At 39.2% G+C, this 19,452-nt stretch overlaps 1 protein-coding gene across 1 annotated transcript in view; it reads right to left on the reverse strand.

Moving 5' to 3' along the window:
* The window catches only part of RASA1 (RAS p21 protein activator 1), a 53,787-nt gene extending 37,206 nt beyond the window's left edge, over positions 1-16,581 (reverse strand). Inside the window, exons 1-3 of the mRNA XM_002186612.7 lie at positions 15,933-16,581; positions 1,483-1,632; positions 6-141 (exon numbers count right to left, since the gene is read on the reverse strand). Coding sequence (XP_002186648.4) covers positions 6-141; positions 1,483-1,632; positions 15,933-16,321 — 675 coding nt within the window. The 5' untranslated portion in view covers positions 16,322-16,581. The remainder of the gene's footprint in view (positions 1-5; positions 142-1,482; positions 1,633-15,932) is intronic.
* Between the last annotated feature and the right edge of the window lie 2,871 nt (positions 16,582-19,452).

Below are 19,452 nucleotides of genomic sequence, written 5' to 3' on the forward strand. Positions count from 1 at the left end.
CTTGCCTCTGGAGGTGCTACTGGAAATAAGAGCTTTTCCCCTTTCAGCAAGCAGGACACATGACTGTAATACCCAATAAGGTCTGAGAGTGAAGCAAAGCGACGCCCACCAATGTAATAGTCTCCACACACAGCAATAATCCTGTTAATAAAAAAAAACAGAAGCTTGACATTAGAAAAATTTTTGCTACCAATTTTTTTTGAAGAAAAGGAGATTAGGATCATGTTTAATTCTTAAAACAGTGCCTATATTCAGCAAAATGCAGTATTACAGACTCTCTGTAAACATATAAATAAACCTAATGAATATTTTATCAAAAATATTCGTTTATGTATTTTATGAGCCACCAGTTTTTTATCTAAAAAAAGTGCTGATTCACAGAAAAAGATAGTACATTTGTCAGAACTAAATGAAATTTTTAAAAAATGTAAGCATGAACATCCTGGAAAATGGAAATAATGCACTACTATACAACAGCATTATTACTTGTATCATGCACAACATACACCTTTTATAATAGCCATAAGCTGAACAAAATAGCAAAGTACTTTAACAAAAAATTACTACACTTCAAGACTATACAATGCAGAAAACAAATAACATGGAAAATTAGTCATTTTGTTACAGTTAGTTTAGCATCCATATTAAAACTTAAGAAATTACTTAGGAACAATCAAAGTTATCTCCTGAAACTCGATTTAAAAATTTAATATCTAATAGGAAAAAGCTCACACAACCATATCAGCAGTTTAACAAAACAAAGACTTCTTACAAAATCGTTTATTTTTTAATTTTAACATTTGTGTATTTTCTTAAAGAATAGATTTTTTAATACATAATTTGAATTAAGCTGTTTCTCCCATGAAGTAATGTAAAATGCATACAAAGATGAATCTTCAGATATTAAATCCAAGCTCATAAGCATATAGCACTGCAACGGGAATCAGAAAACAATGCTCAGGACATATGCTGAAAGCTGTTTCCAGCAACTCTTTCAACTACTAAACATATAATCTCTTGGTGTTTTTTGCTTTGGGATATTTTGGTGGCTTTTTTTGTTTGATTTGGGGGGGGGGGGGGGTTTGTTTTGGGTGGAGTTTTTCTCCCTCAGAATTAAAGAAGCAACCAGATGAACTAACACTTTAACTGTGCTAACTACAATGATTACTATGGAACAGACACATAACAATCTCCTTCGCTGAATGAATGAAACCTGCATGGTACTTTAAGTTTATTCAAACCACTTTAGGCAAGCTTCTCTATCCAGATATTTTTGGTTTCCTCACACTTCGGTTCTTCAACCTACAAAGTAATTTTAAAGTAGCACAATTTAAAACAATCAAACGCAAGTAAAAAGCGGCACAATGAAAGCATTAAGAGTCAAAAATACTGCATTGTAATACAATTATTGTTCAATTTATTGTGTTCTGAAACAAAAAGTAGATAAATCACAGTATTCAAAATAAAATACTTAATTCTCACCTAAAATGATTGACATTTGTTTTACTAAGGAATGAAAGCACAAATGAACCTGGTCTCCGATCACTCTCTCGAATAAGGTAACTTCCAGGTTTTCCCGCTTGTCGAAGACGTTCTTCTGCAATTGTTCTGTCAAGTTTTCCATGATACCACCTGAAAAAAAGAGTAACAATGGGTGTCCTTAGAACTAACTTAACTGCTTCATTTATTTTCCCAAAATAGACACATGAAAGGAAGAAAATCTTTCCGTCAAAACCCATATAACTCCAAAACTTTGTCTATCACATTGTTACAAATTCAACTTCCTCGTTTACTTATTTCCAATAAACAATGTTTTTAACACAGCAGAGTTTTTCTGATAACCTACTTTTCCCAAGGAACAACCCTAAGAGGCAGAGGCTCTACACATATCATCAGTTTTTATCTCCTCCCTAATTTGTTTACTTTAAAAAAACAGAAACTGAGGTGGCTGACCTGACTTGGAAGACTATTGTATTTTAAGCCTGCAAATGTGTCAGTTCAGGCTCAGTACTTCAAAAGCACATACGGAGAAGTGAATTCTATCAGACTGTTCCTCAGCTAACAGAAATGCTGCTGCAGCAAAGTCAGTAAAGAACTGGACAGCAGTCACCAGGCCACCATCCAGCCCCAAAATCACCTCTCCTAATCACAATGTGCACTCCTTCAATCAAAAGTGAGTGCTGATGCATGGCAAATCACAGATGCAAAATATGATAAAGGAAATCTTTAATCTACTGCTGCGATTCAAGCATTCAATCACCTACCTCAGTTTATTTACACAGCCTTTGTCAGAACACTTGTTCTACTTCAGAAGATCAAGTGTAACTTCTTTTCAAGAAAGGAGTGATGGAGAGCAGTTTTCAAAGACAGACATTGCTCTCATTACCTTCACCAAGCCACAGTATATTCCAGAGCTATATATTGCAATAATTCATTAGCTCCTCCACCTAATTTTGTTGATTAAACCTTTAATTTTTACTCAGAAATTGTGAGCCTCAAAATAGCCAGTGTTTTAGACAATTAAAATCCCTCACCATTTCAGATCATATACCATTTAGTTCTAACAGTTTACAGACTGTTTTGCAAGACTAACACACATGCAATTTAGGAGATATGTAAATGATCTCTTAAACTAATATATGCAAAAATATCAACCTTTTCACAGCCTACAGCTTCCAAAAAAAACCAAAAAAACAAACAAAAAAAAAAACCCCTGAGCTGTTGATAAAATCTGAACAAAAGCAATTTTTTTTTCTTACAAAATGGAAACAAAAGCTTTGAGAGCTTTTATCAGAACAAAACCATGATAAACCAAACCAAAAAACACCATTTCACCAGTAGGAGCAGCACAAGCATACATACTGTTTAACCTGACAAAACTGGGTTCTTGCTAGTATTGCTCCCCTTTGCTTCTCCTTCCTCACCCTGATCAAAACAAGTTAAACCAGTAGAAGCACTGTTGTGTCTGTACATTTAAAACTTGAAACTGCTGCAGGCCTAGTTATATTAGTAAGAGCCTGTGTCATTCCATTCCAGAGCAAAGCAACTTCATGAACAGAAACTGTTATTCAAAGACAGTCCACAAAGAAGTGGTCACACCTTCCTGACAAGGAGGGTCTTTTAGGAAAGGAAGCAAAATGAAGACAGTTGATTTTAAAGTACGACAAAATATTCTGTATGTCAGTGTGCACAGCACAGCTGAAACCTGAGTGAGTTTGCTCCCAACACGTCACAACTGGGCATTGCTTTCCTGGATAGACTGACTTTCATGAAGTATGTAACTCCTCAGAGACCCAAGAAATTTCCCTGAAGAAACCAACATTCCATTTCATGAGATCTATTTTAGATTAATAACAGGTTCATGGAGCTTTTATTTGTTCCTATTTAATCACACACTTGAGGAAAATAATCCCATTTCTATTGAGAGACATAGTGCATTAAAATACCAAATTTAAAGAAAGGCACAATTTCAAAATGAGGAAGTGGAAGTCTTAAAAAGAATGTAAATTACAAAAAAAAAAAAAAATTCCACAATAAACTTTAATAAGAAAGGCAGGATCATATGCAAATAAAATAATTTTTCTGTAAGGGAACAGCATTTCTAACAATACCACAAATTTAGGTGCCCCATTTCTCAGTCCAGAAGCTTCAAACAAAAAAGACACCGTCCTTGCTGGTGATGGCAATATATATATTGATATATCCCACACATAGGAGATTACATTCTCTAACACTAAGCAGGCTATATTTTGTTCCATTCAACAGTCTTATATCAAGTGTACCAGAAGACATTTTTGACCTGGTAAAGCATTTAAGGAAAGGTTTGTTTTCTGAAATAAAAATATTAAGTTAACTTCTGAGTGGAATTAAATTAGGTGTCACTGAGCCCATATATAAAATGTTAACTTCTGACAACAAAATACTGCATTTTACTGCTCATTCTGCATTACTGCAACGTACCACATTACTCTACAGTACTAGCAGCAGATATAAATATTAACACTAAATTTAATACAAATGACAACAAAACAGTCAATATTGAGCAATGATAAGAGAAAACAGCTCAAGTGATATCCTCAGAAAACCTCTGTAGATTTCACACATCTTTAAAAAATAGGATACACACTTAAGTACAAACTTGCATAATACTTTAGAATATGCAAAATTGTTGCATGAAATAACTGCATTTTTTCAGAGAGCAGTTTCATCAATACATAAAACAGTTTATTCACATAATATTCAATCTAGGAGTACTGAAACACATCAATGTCTTGTCAGAATCAATGTCTTGTAACTGATGCTGCTATCACCAGTTTTCAGTATTATACAAAATTTCAGCAACTTCCCATCATAATTTTCAAGGACTTTGATAGAAAACAGTAAACACTGTTTTACAAAACTGCAATACTCAATCGTATTTAAGGATATTGACTAATCTAATGAGCACTAATTAAAGATTTTAAGATCTCTTATGCTGCATTACAAAAGAAGATCCATCCAATAGTCAGTGCTAGCCAAAGAAAGCACAAAAGAAATGAGTAAATGACAGAGCTAGCCATACTACTAATTTCATCAGAGCATAGAGTGCAGAACACTTTGAAGGATGTAAACATGCTACCATCATTTCTGAAATGAAACAAAGTAACCCGCAGATCCTTTGGTTTTAAGCTCCAATCAGGGAGCTGAGTGAAGCCTGAGTATTTCTGCAAAAATACATCATAAGAAACCAACTCTCCCTCTGAGTTTTCTATGTGAAGATTTACAACTTAAATATTTTGCAATCAAAACAGTTTCAAGTTTATTGTTTTCAGTCCAAAGCAATGCAAACCACAGAGATTCTCAATGGATGCAAAACTGCTATGTATGGTGTACTATAAGTCTCATGAAAGGAATTAAAGTTTGGATGGGAAGGTATCACATTAAAAACCTGCCTAGCTTTTCATAAATAACTTGCCAAATGACTGTAACTTACAAGTGCTTACTCAAAATTCTAACTCACTACTACTTAGATATACATTCTCCATCATTACCACAGGGTCTCTATAATTTCCCATCAGTCACCTCTGTTTGCCTGATCCTACCTAGGAACACTTCTGTATTTCTAACATTGCCTTTGCATTTTTTTAAATGCTGACAATCCACTCCTTTCACTGTGTTCTGAGCAAACATAATTCAATGACATTCTGAATCAGAGCTAGTAGTCTAACAATGCAGTTGCTGTTATAACATGCATTGAAAGAGATTAAGTAGCCTTGCAAGCATATGTTATGAAATGATTTAACTATAAAATGTCCTCTCAATTATAGATCGTAATTCAGGTGGTATTTTTTTCTGTGACTATCTGTTTAACTTGCCCACTTTAAGAAAATTGTGTAATTGTTCTTTATTTTGTTTCTAAGAGAATACCAGTAAAAGGCTTCCATGTTCCAGAAAACTGTCAAAACTGTGCATGAAAATACTCCCATTTGCCAGTTTATTTCAAAAGCAGCATGTTCAAAACTCCAACCCTATCTATCACAATTTAATTACAGCATGCAGACAGAACAAAGACACATCACAATGAGTCTCTATATCTACACAAGGAACACAGAGGTGTGCAGAAGAATGGTGCTTATACTACCACCACACTGAGTGGCTGACAACCATATGTCAAGTCATGAACTCATTCCATGAAGTCATGGAATGAGCTGCACTGAAGTCAGAGCTGTGACCTCTGGTCCACACATAAACAAGAGATCCCTGTATTTTCCCATGCTCCACGGAAGATGCTGGGTAGTCACACCAGCCCCATTAGGCACAGCTACCCCTTCCTACTGTGAGGAGGAGGAAGTTCACAGCATAGCTATACAGCTTCTGGCCCCAACACTACAAAGCTCATGCAAGGAACAAGCCATTCACAAAATGGCTGTAGATGGTGAATTTACTATATGGAAGGAGGCAGCTGCTATTATGTGTGGAAGCATGTCACACTATACAACCAAATCTTTATTTTCGTATTTCCTTTTTAAACGTGTGAAAAGCAAGTGTGAAGTTTTGCTGCTCTACTAAAGGATTCTGCTCTTACAGTACACTGAAATTTTTACTTAGGCATACAGTAGGTAAGGGAGAAGAGAATGCAAGAGGAAGCGCTGAAGGGGAGAAAAGTGAGTTTCAGCAACTTAGTACAAATATAGATGTTGATAACAGCTGTAGAGTTCTCTATTTCCATCTAGCAAATGCTATGGTGAACAGGAAAAGCAGTCTTTAAATGCCCTATCCACTTTACTCAAGGCTCTTCTCTTCTCAAGCTATACCATCATGCTTCAAGAAAACCTGTAGTAACAATGTAGAACTTGTAGGAATCATGGGCAGAGCTCCACAACTATGAGCTCAGACTCTGCCTTAGTGCCTTTGACACATTAGAGATTCTTGTTACCACCTCAGACCACGAGCCCTGTTTCAATTAAAGGCAAAAGAGAGCAACAATTACTTTGAACCGGGAAAATCCTCAGTATCAAAAGGCACACTAAAATCTCAAGGTGTTTAATGAAGACAGAGAAGAATTACACAACAAAATATCCTGAATTATTTTTGTCTTCTTACTCTGTTAACACCAACCATCCTCTTTTCAAGCCTTCCATGTGGAGACTGTCTTGAGGGGTGGATCATGGTGATGGGGATATCCCACAGTCATTTGTGCCAGGAATTGTCACTGTTTCCCCCCAGCTCTCCCACAGCTAAGGGGATACCACAAGAGGTGTAAACTCAGCCTGATGTCCTGTGGGGTGTGGAGCCAGGACTGCCCCTTCCCTTCAGCAACCAAGGAGAAGGGTCACATGCGTGTGACAGTTTGTGTGGCTGATCTACGACACTGCTACCCGTGGTTTTCAGCAGCGCAACCAAAATCTGTCTGCTTGCTTCCATCATTCCTTGCTGCAAGGGAGCCCAGAGCCAACATCTGGGTGCTGCCAGAGGCCAGGGCCATCATCACCTGGGGAGGTCCTATACTCTTGTATCCCAGTGCTCCCGCTGGCCACAAGACCACGACTGCACCCTTTCCTGCCTCACTGGAGCCCACAAGTACCCTCTGCTGGCTGCAAGGCAATCACTGCAGCTGTCGTCTCACCAGAGCCACTACCGTCCCCTGGCAGTCATGGTCATAACAACACCAAAGGGGGAAAGGGGCACTTAACATGAGAAAACTTCAGCAGTTTTTGTTTGTTCTGAGATACATATATGTATATATTTTTAATTTATTTATTTATTTGCTAGTAAAGAACTGTTTATTCCTTTTCCCCTACTTCTGCCTGGAAGCCTTGTAATTTTTTAAGTCGCAATAATTTGGAGGGAGGTGTTGTTTTTCCATTCCAGGAAGGTTTGCATCTTCCTTGGCAGAATATTTGTCTGGCAGATATTATTCTTAGCAGATTTTAAACCAAGATAAGATTGAATACTCCTGTTCACTGCTGAAGTTTGATTTCAGTCTTGTAGCTTCTCCCAGCCTATACCGCACTCTGAGTATTACTATTTTTATCCAGACCCTGCCTTTTACCACCTTACTCCCCATTTCTGTCATATCAGTAAGGTGTGATACTGCCTTTATACACCTAATTTGCAGAGATAAGACTAAACTAAGTTTCAGTTAGATTTTACTACATTCACCTCCTTCTTCCATCTTGTTAGTTATTTTTCAGTAGTTACCAACTTTTGACCAAGTCTCTGAAGTTCTCCACATCACAAAATTTATGACCAGAAAAAGATCTGCCAATATACTAGAATGGATGCACCTTTAAGACAAGCAGTTGAAATTAACTTCTAGCCACGTAAGTGTTCTTTGTACAATGTGCATGACTGAGTTCTATATACAGTTCTAGGAACACGAGGGAGAGATTTTCATCCCTTTTGCTTTCCTATGCATTTTTCTAAGAGACACTTAAGCATACCCATGTAAGCTTAACAAAGTCTCACTCTGCTTTTCTCATTTCATGTTCCAAAATCCCTCAAAAAGAGAACAGAGAAAATTGAACTGTGTTGTGCTATAAGACTAGGAACCAACCAGCTAACATGGAAAGTCATCACCACAGGCACTCTTAGGCATGCTAGCTGTGTCAGCCTGTTAGCTGTGGGACTTGCTCACACCTCTGCCTTGCACACACCTCCACAAAAAAGCCATTAAAATGCAGCAGAGTTTATGTCACCTCTGAGCTAGAACTAAATGGGTCAACTGAAAACCTCAGTATGTCTTAACAAAGAGATTATGAAAACATGAAACAGCAAGGTAAGTATACAGTAAAGAGAATAACAATCCTATTTAAATAATTTCACAAAGGGCAGAAAGCTTCTAGAAGTTTCAACTACTGTAGCAAACAATGCCATAATTTTAGAAAAGACAGAGGTGTGACAACAGCATACCATTCAACACTGAGAAGAAGACTGACTGCCTATTTCATTTTTGCAAGAAACACTAATAAGCAAGTGAAATTCAGCTAAACGTCAAGAAAAATAGTTCTTGAAACAGCTGGCATTTTTCTTACTGAAGAATCAGATTAGGAAATGAATTCTGGAACTCATTAAAGGCCTAAGCAAAAAATTTTACAAGCTAGGTATCTTTGCCCTCAGGTGAAAAATACACCTTTTTTGACTAATTAGTTATAAAACAATGTTAATAAGTCTATATAAATGAGCAGATATTCTTGACAATAATGAAGGAATCTCTAAGACGTTGTTCAATTTGTCTGCCTCATTAAATGTCCCAGAGGCTCTTTGATCTTCCTCCTCCTTGCCCCTCACCTTCTCTAATCAAACACAGGTTTTGGTTTTGTGCTCCATTCTCACATCCTCCTGCAACCTAGATTGTTTTGAGAGAGAGATGTGTCAAATGCACAGATGGATTAACTGCTTCTACAATGAGAAAACCCTAACAGTTATTTTTATGCCAGGAGTTAAACCCTCACCTGAATTGTAAACACATGTTCAAATCTTCCAACATGCACATGTTCAAATCTTCCAACATGCACAGGAACAACAGTGGGGGAATATAATATAGAGTACAACCCATACCGAACAAATCTCACCGTGTAACATAAAAAAATTCTGTGTAAAAATGAGAAAAAGAAAAAACCCACCTGTTTCTAGACTGGAATACAGGTTGAGATGATTACTACAGAGGCTTGGTAACATGCTGCTTTTAGAAGAACAAAGACATTTCTCTAGCATCTTTTTTTTATTTTAAGATGTGGAAATGACCAAAAAACAACAACAAAAAAAAATCCACAGATGCTTAGAAAGCACAAAAATCCATGCAAGAAAAAACTATGGGAAAAATTGTGGTTTGAATAAGATACACAAGTAATTCCTTCACTTTCAGTATTAGGCAAGTATCCAACCTTGAATCTTGTAACATCTCTAGTGCTAAGTCTACTAACAGATGGCAATACTGACAAGAAATTGACTGACATATGATCATTCCTAAATTTTATAAGCAGAAAATATGTCATTTATCAATAAAATAACCATATATAGCCTTATGAGCCATAAACACCATTTCCTTTATATGCCTAAACAGAGGCATACAGATGCATAATTCTATGGAAAGCAAGAGGTAGACTCAAAATAATAACAATAAAAAAGAAGATCAAAATTTCCTACACAAATCTACACATAATTACCATACAATTCCTGAGCTGATTATCAAAAGTTAATTACCAAAAAGTTAGTAGTTATCATCTAGCTAAACCTAGATGCTGATCATCTCACTCCACCCAGCTGTGCAGCTGCAGCTGGAGTACTGTGTCCAACCCTGATAAAATTTTATACTCGCAAAAAAAACAGTAACTATTAGCACTTGAGGATGAACAATTATTGCTATGTCAGTTTAGCAGAAAACTGAACACCAACAAAAAAAAAAAAATAAAAATGGGATGGTGTGAAGTTAGCCTGGAAAGTAGCTGAAAATACTGAAATGTGAACACAAAAATTACTTTTCTGGGCCTGATCTTCTTAAGAACCAGACTGTAACTTGCCATAACACACTGTGTACACCAAGTGTCCTGGAAACCTCAATACTCCATTCCTGAAATATGATTGGAGCTTTGAAATTAATCTAGCCACAATGGGTACATTAATATGTACATGTGAATAATTATAATAAAAACATACCCTATACAGAAAAGCTACATATTTCAAGAAAATTATTAAATATTTAAGAGGCCCTGTTAGCTAGTTTAGAAAAACCCTCTTAAAGGCAGATTCCTGAGATTTCACCAGAAAAGTTAAGATGTGTCTACACATAAAGTAATGAAATATTATTTTTGCCAACTTAAGTATTTCTTGTTCTTTCATTACATATCTCCTCTATTAGCAACTGTCCTGACTTTATCCATAATTACAGAAACAGTTTTCAGCAAATAGGCCCTGTAACATGTATCTCCACCTCTAAACAGTATCTTTATACACATAGAATCACTTGAGTTGAGATGACCACTGGGGATCATCTAGTACAAGCTTGGCTCCTTGCACCCCCAGCTCAGGTAGGAAGAGTTACATCTGGTTGCTCAGGGCTGTCTTCCATTGGATCATGAACATCTTCAATGATGGAGACTTCATGATCACTGAGCAATCTTTATCACCATTTCATCACCTCCACCATAAAAAAGATCCAAACAAAACAACAAACAAACAAAAGCATCCTGTTGTATTTAAATGGAAATTCAAGTTTTTCCATTTGTCTCCATTGCCTCTTGCCCTGTCATCTCACACCTCTGAGGTCAGTCTGGTACTCTCATCTTAACCCTTTCCACATGATTTTTATACTCATGTTTATGACCCACTTAACTTCCTCTTCTCCAGGTGAGAAGTAACTCGAGTAACTCCATGTTTGTCTTGTACTGGTGAGCCCAGCACTCAATATCCTAGATATGTCTCAGCAGTGCTAAGCAGAGCAGAACGATCATCCCTCTCAAGCGGCTGACAACACTCTTCCCAATGACACCCAAGATACTATCAGCCTTCCTTGCCACAGTCATACTGCTGGCTTTGTTCACATCCTCAGGCCCACACAGCTTCTCTGCAGAGCTGCCTTCCAGCTGTTTAGCCCCACCACGTGCTTAGGGTTACCACTCCCTAGTGCCAGAGCTTTGTGTTTCCTTTGTTTAACTACTCAACATCTCCCACAGCCCAATTCTCCAGCCTGTCCACATCACTCTGGATGTCAGCACAACTACCTGGTGTTTCAGCTGCTCCTCTTTCAGTTTTGCATTATCTGTGAACTATATAAGGGTGCATGCACTCTGTCCAAGCAGGACACAGTATTGGATCCGGAAGGCACCCTAGGGGAATACCGCCAGTAATTCACCTCTATCTGGACTTTGAGCTGCTGATCATCATGCTCTGCTCCCAGTCAACCAACCAGTTTTCTATGCACCTCATGTCCTTTTACCTAACCTATACTCTGTCAGTCTATCCATAAGAAGACTATGGAAGACAGTGTCAAAAGCCTTACTAAAGTTATGTTTAACTCTCTCCCTTTCTCCCTCAAGCCAATCACAGAAGGCTCTTAGGTTGGTTAAGCACAATTTTCCCATTCTAAATCCATGCTGATTATTCCTCACCACCTTCAGCCCTAAATGTGATTTAAAGATAAACTAATTTAATAACAGAAACCCTTTTCTGGTCTATTACTAACAAGACTGATAGAGGAGGTATTTTATATAAGAATAAAAACTAGTAGAGACTCCCTTCAGTCTTTACATAGTGTATAAAAGTAAATAAAGCAGGTAAAGTGTTTAAACTCTGTCAAGCACCGACCATACTCTGGAGGGACACTGAGGAATCAACCCTGCAATATTTATGTGCAGCACAAAGACTATATTAAAACAAGATGCTGAAACAGAGATTTTTTTTAATTCATTTAAGTCAACAAAATGAATTAAGCATTTATACTCTAGCTTGTAGAGTTATGTGTTGAATTTTAACGTTTTACTTAAGAAACCTCTGCCAAGGTACAAAAGGGCATAAGAAAATGCAAATTGCTGAAGCTTCTTGCATAAAGAAAAATACCAAAAAAGGACTGAAAATACAAAAAAAGTCAGATAAAGAGGCTCCTCTGTCTCCAAGACTGTCTTATCAAGACTGACACATGGTACTCAGACAAGCACCGAAAGACCAAAAGCGCACATGCAGAGAGGAAGAGTTCAAAAGTTCAATCATGAAGATCATGATCTTCAGCCTAAGAGACCACCAGGAACCTCAACAGGAACACCACAGCAAACCACACATGCCTAGAAGGGCGTGAACCTATTTAGCATGAGAAGCGAGGACAGGCAGGGCCAGAGGTTGAATATGCATAGTAAAGTTGTGTAATGTATTGCATATGGAACACCTGTGTGAATAAAGGTTTGGGTCAGACTGAGGCTCAGGGCACAAGTTTTGGAGAGCGATCTCACCTGTGCCGAGCACTGACAATACATACCCACTTCATAACTACCCCAAGTTGTGGAGTCTATTTATTCTGCATATCGCTACAATGCCTTCTCTTCCCTTCTACTATGCCTACCAGCAAGACATATTACAAGATGCTTATTGTTTGAGGGAGAAAGATATGAAAGAAACTGGAAAACTATGGGAATTTTTCAAATTTATGCTTGAACCAAAATATGGAGTCCTATTCTGAAGAGACCTAAGCCCCCACTAGAAAATTTGTGTTCATCTTCCCTTCACAATCACAGAACATACAGACAAAAAAGCAGGAAAAAACACAGCACAGTATTACAATTCTCAATGGGGTAGGCTAGTAGGTGAATTTCCAAAGTCGCACAGTGGTATTATGGGACTCAATCAACGACATAACATAAAAACTAAATAAGAGTAGATCAAGAGACTCTAGTAACTGTTTAAACAAAATTACATTATCTAATGTTAACTAGAAACACTGACTAAACTAATGAAAAATCATCCTCAAACTTCTGGCTCCAAATGCTGTCCTACTCCTGGTTTTATTTATCTGAAGTTTTCATTTACCTATGAATTAACACACTCAGTTTACTTACTGCTTCACTTCCTGTAACAAGTTAGGTACAATACTGGTTTGCTGTGTTTAACCACTAATTTAAGACAGTACTTCTAACACCGCATATCCAGCTGGAAGCAGGCCAGAGTACCCACCAACTTTTGAAAAATAAGGTGTTGTCTTCCACGCACAACAGGAATTGATGAAGAAATTAATTATCTAAAAAATACAATATTCTATCCTAACTACATTAACTGCTAAACAAAGAAACCTCATACACTAAAATCTATTGACATGACATTTTGTTTTCTTTATACAGTACCTAACCAAACATGCCTACATTATTTCCTCATAGTTTATAGTGCAACAGATTCATTCATTAGTCTGGAAAAAGGCTGCCTGCAATTATTCAGAATTTTTTTTTTCATGAGTTACTGAAACAAGAACTCTCAGCTTGCCACCTTGAACATTCATGTGAAGATATCAGAATTTAACTCTATGATCAGACAGAAAAATAGTCTACTTTAATGCAATCCCTTCTTACTTGGTATTCCTCTACCTGTCTTCACCTTCAGTGCTTTTTCTTACTATGCTGCCTGAACAAGCTCCAAGAGTGACTGTAAAAATATATATCTGCTTTGGGCAAGATTTGTTTTAATCAGACAGCATTTTTACAGTCTATTTCATTTTGTGGGTTGATCACTTTCAGATTTCAACTGATTTCCATTTCAAACTAATAAGCACTGCTCAAAAAATACTGTATGAAAATGCCAGTTTTGCTGCAATACTAGAACAGCTCCTGCCACATTAATGCACTGCTAGGACAGACAATAATTTTGTCAACTAAGATTTTAAATCAAATGCATAACAATCAGCATTCATTCATTCATTAAATCCAAAGGCATTTTCTTAAGCTATTTGAGCCTCTGTCACTGAGCTCTGCAAATGGGGCAGAAAGCAGGGAAAAAATTACCTAAAACAAAGTTGCCCACTTTATTCCCTAGTATCCTGTGCGTCCCACCTAGCATTAATCTGCAACATAAACACACCACCGCTGTGCTCCATAAAAATGAAAACCCATATACACACACTGAATAGACAAGCCTCATGTTAGTTTCACTCCAGATCAAAGATTTTAAAAAATCAACCCTACTGGGGGATTCTGAGTTTGCGAATAAAGAGAAGGTCTTATATGTTAACATCCTCCCACGGCTTGAATATTAAAGAATACACACTAAAAGAAGACATGTTCCCCAAACCTCCCTGAGCAAACTATATTACAACATCCTTATGGGAACTGCAGAACATGCAGGTGCTTCATTTCCCATCCCTTCGTACTAGTCACTGTGAAAGCCAAATAGCCAACTTTACACTATTGAAAAGTATACTCATGTTTAAAAAAGCATTTCTAACATCTTTACAGCCTAAAAACTGGAAGATGAGGAATTCATATTGTATCTGGTTTGTGTTCAAGCTTTTTTTGTTTGCTTTGGGCTTGTTTTTTTAATTTGCAAAACAAGCTCAGAGAAGCTTGTTATAGAAGCTATTACAATTTTATGTCCCACTTAAAAGGACAATGGCTCCTGAAATCCTAAGAGTATGTAACATAATGCTGAAGTTAACTCTGTCAGTCAAGTTATGACAGAATACAAGGAATGAACCCAAAATTTCAGAGATTTTTAGGTTAACTTTCTGACCTATCTATATATATCTCTTTAAATACAAATGTATGTTACTCCCTAAATTATCCACTATACTTGTAAGAACTACAAGAACAACATATTTATAGAAATTATACTAATGAAAAAAATGTAAGCCTCTGAACCATTTCATTTTGGGGAGAATATGATAAGGAAATGGAAGAAAAGGTTTATTTTCTATTCTAATACACACCTTGGAAATGCTTTGAGTAAACCTGTAAATCTTCTACCGTGAAATCCAAAGGCTGTGTTTAGAGTACTTACTAATTTCATGGATTCTCTATAACATTACCTGATCTTATATTTCACACTTCAACAAAGAACTAGTCTGCCTCTAGTGGAAGATTCTATTACTACCACTAAAGGAATCCAAATTAACCTGATATACGGACTAATACAATAAAACCTAACTATAAGTTTACAGTTTATTCCAAATGTCTCCTCTCCAAGCATATATACAAAACCAATATATATATATATAAAAACAACTCTAAATTGGTTGAGCAGCAAGGTAGTTAAAACATTTATAAAAATACCACCCTGTTAACACTTTTAAAATTAGAAAATATTTTAATTCCTTTTAAATCCATGATTCGAGAATTGAACTGCCTGAATTTTTAAAAAGATCCAACATGTGGGCATTACTTTGGTTGATTATATATAAAATCGAAAAGGTAAGTTATCTTCTTTTTTTTCAGCAGAAAGCAATGCAATACAAAATGATGACATGGTAAATGTCATGGATTTGCCATGGATAATTTTTTTAATTCTATTTACTATTTGTTTTTCTTTAGAAATTAAGTTTATGACTCTACTGAGAAGGGGCTACCAGTGACTGGAAAAGTCTCCCCAAGAGGTAATTTAAATCACTCTTCCTGGCAGCCTCTGCAGTACTGCTATGAAAACTTGCAAAAAACTAACTCAGTCGCCTTTTTCCCGTAAGCTGATCCCACTCAGTACAGGAGGACCAGCTCCCCGTGAAGGGGAAGGAGTCCAACCTCCCTGCTGCTGCCGCTCACTCTCCCGACTTTCGAGTGGGCTGCGCTCCGCAGACGCCGGGCAGTGTCCCCGCGAAGCAAACTTCCTGCTGGAACGGAACCAGAGGAGGGAGGGAAGGTGAACGAGGTGGGACGCAAAACTTCTGCGAGACTTCCAGCCGAGTTTAACACACACTTTCCTCGGCTAGAGGTGGGGGGTCGACAGCATGGTGCCCACTCCTCAGTGAGGCGGGGGCGGTGGGTACTCACTGATTGGTGGGGGGCGCGTTGAGCGGAATGGCCACCTCCTCTTCCTCGTACTCCGGTCCGTCCAGTGAGTCTCCCTCGTCCACTGTCCCCAGCCCTCCGGCCAGCGGGGGCGGCGGTGGCGGCGGCGGCAGCGGGGGGAAGCCTAGATCGGCAGCCCCAGCGGTCGCTGGAGGGGCTGGCCCCGCGCCCAGCTCCAGCAGCCCCAGAACCGAGCACAAATCCGGCCCGCCTGGGGGGCCGCCGCCGCCAAGGAAGGGGCTTTGCGGCTCCAGCGCCCGCCCACGGCACAAGGCGGGGCAGTGCCCCAGCTCTCCGGCTGCGGCGGCTCCCGCCGTCCCGGCCACAGCGCCCGAGCCTCCCTCCTCACCCGTGGCCTCGGCCGCCATCATGTTGAGCCTCGCCAGCGGCCTCACGCCGGGGAGGAGGCGACAAAGGGGCTCTGGGCCCCTGCCCCCACCGCGCCCCCCCCGACGCGGCAGGCAGCGGACTCGGGAGGCGGCTGAGTCTTCCCGGCGGAGACGGGCCGGGAACAATGCCCGGCTGGGCGGGGGCTGGACCGCTCCACAGGGCCCCGCGCGGCTGCCTCGGCCCGCGACCGCCCCAGGGAAGCGCCGCCCTCCCGGGGAGCTCCGCGCTTGCGTGGCACCTCTGCGCCTGCGCGGGCGGCACAGCCCCGGCCGCGCTGTGCGGCATGGCGGGGGCGGGTGGCTGCCGTTATGCGGGCCAGGGAGATAAAGGGCTGGGAACGCGCGGGGGTAGGGTCGGATTCACTAGCTCAGCCCAACACAAGTACTGTAACTCTGAACCCGTATCATCCAGCGCCAGATCCGGAAGCCTTTTGAACACCTCCAGGCGTGATGACTTCATTATCTCCCTAGGCAACGTGTTCCAATGTCTGACCACCCTAACAGTGAAGAAAAGCTATTGGGTGTCTTCCAGCTCAGCTTATTCTATATGATTCTTTATAATCTGAATCTCTTCCGTCTCAATTTGAAGCCATTTCCGCTGGTCCTGCCACTGCAGATACAGTAGAAGAAACCAGTCCCTACCTCACTATGCCCTCCCTTCAAGTATTGATAGAACAAGTGGAAACGGTTTTGTCAAGGGGGCATTAGACTGTTAGACTGGATGTTAGGAAAAAATATTTCACTGAAAGGGTGGACAAGCACTGGAACAGGTTCCTGGGGCAGCACCTGTCAGTGTTAGGTTCATGGTTAGTCTTGATCTGGGTAGTATTTTCCAACCTTAAAGATTTTGATTCAATTCTAACTATAGATTTTAAAAATACATCCTGGTGGTACTGTTTAGCTTGTAAGAACTGTGACTTAGAATCTGCTTTACTCTGTACTTCCCTGAAACTGTATTTTTGTCATGTTACTCAAGCTTGCAAACTCTCAATCCCACCTTAAGCAAATCTATAGCTAAACTTCACCATCAACCATTTTTCTCCCTAAAGTGGGTTTATTTCATACATCAGCTTCACTTCATACCTCTGGGATCAAGAAGACATCATGTGATTGCCATTACCCGGCAGTACAGTATGTAGCTATCTTTAGATTTTTTTGTTGTTTCCTCCCAGTCTTAAAAGAGCTGACAAATAGCAGCACATGTACACTTGCATGCTTCTCTGCAGTTCTCAAAAAGCATCTAAACTTCAGGTTTTCAAAGCTTTGTGTTACCCAAAAGTATTAAGTGAATTTTTCCCGAGGCCATTAAAACAATCTACTGCTCCCACTTTCACAGCTCTCAAGCTCTTTTTATCTGCTGAAATCGTTTCACATCTTTCCTTCTGAGGGCAAACTCTGCTTCCAACTTACACTACTAAGACTGAAACAGAGATTTTTAGAGTTCTCTTGAGTTAACAAAATTAATTAAGCATTTAAATTTTAGCTTGTGGAATTATGTGTTGAATATTAACCTTTTACTTAAAAAACCTCTGCCATGGTACAAAGGCCATAAGAAAATGCAGATTTCTGAAGCTTCTTACGTAAAGAACAATACCAAAGAATGCAAAGAACCCAGATAAAGAAGCTGCTCTTTTGCCAAGCTTATCAAGACTGATAGACGTACTCAGATAAGCACCAAAAGACACAGAGCACAGCAAAGGAGAAAAGTTCAGTCATGAGGAAGACCACAATCTTCAGCCTCAGGACCACCAAGAGACCCCTGTGTGACCACCACAGCAAACCACACATGCCTAGAAGGGCGTAGATTTATTTAGCATGAAAGGAGAGGACAAGCAGGGCCAGGGGTTAAATATGCATGAAAAAGTTGCATAAAGAACACCTTTGTAAATAAAAGTTTAAGTCAGATTAAGGCTTGGGGCACAAGTCTTGGAGAGCGATCTCACTTGTGCCAGGTGCTGACAATACATACCCACTTCATAACTTCCCCAGGTTGTGGAGTCTATTTATTTATTCCGCGTATCATTTCAAGACATGTGGAATTATGCTGGTTTTGTGCCTAGGGTCACAGTGAAAAGAGAAGCTGGCTCTAGCCCTCAGTGTATACCATTGTAATATACCCATATATTGCTGTTTTTCTGCAGTATTACCATTCTGAAATGGTTAATTTCAAGGAATGTTGTAGACTGCTCTCTCTGTTGCTTTCCCTTTACTGCTTCTTGCTTCTCTCACAGATTTCAAAACAAAATAATTTTATCCTTGTTACTCTAGTAGTAGCAATAAGCCTAAATATAGAAATGCAGTGTAAATATTTAAAAGATTCCCTTTATGAGGCAAGTTTTCTAAGTGCCTTCCAGGGCAGCAGTATGTGTGTGGAGGCGTGGGAATTAGAAGGACAGCTATGCTAAGAATTTCACTCAGGAGAGGGTAATGTGTCTACAACGCTCTTTCAAGAGATTTGTTTTGGTGAGAACAGTTTTAAATTTGAAAAGGACTCTGCAGAGAAAGAGCTCCTAGTAGTATCAGCTGAGCACCCAACACACCTTTTCTGTTCACTTTGCAGGCAAAGTTGCCATCCTGAGTTACTTGGTGCTAGAGGTTCTACCCATCAACCTGTGTCACTTCGCAAGCCTTTGAAGCTGACTGCCTCTTTAGAATCATTAAATATCTCGGATTGGAAGTGATCTATAAGGATCATTGAGTCCAACTCCCTGCCCCACTCAATACTACTCAAAAGTACAGCTACAAGCCTTTATTGGACTTTTTAATAAATTGATGTATTTTGATGAAGGGGCAAGTTGTTATAAATGCATTCTCCAATTTATTAATTAAAGAAAATTTATCAAATGGTCCAAATATAAATTTAGAGGATAACAATGAAAAGCCACTCTCAAAAAAAAGGGTCAGTGCTGAGCCCAGGTATCGGCACTGGGTGAGACACAGGTTTGACTGCTAACAGCAGAGGGTCCCCTATGCTTCATGCCAGCTGTCCTGTCTGAGCAATTTTTATATGGTTTTTCTTGCCCGAGGCAGAGTCCCTTTTCTTCCTTTTCAGACTGCACATATTTATGTGGAGTCTGTGTGGAAATTTGAACAAAACATGTCCGGAGAGTGGT

The sequence above is a fragment of the Taeniopygia guttata genome, chromosome Z (genome assembly GCF_048771995.1).
Source record: "Taeniopygia guttata chromosome Z, bTaeGut7.mat, whole genome shotgun sequence".
Classification (NCBI taxonomy): domain Eukaryota; kingdom Metazoa; phylum Chordata; class Aves; order Passeriformes; family Estrildidae; genus Taeniopygia; species Taeniopygia guttata.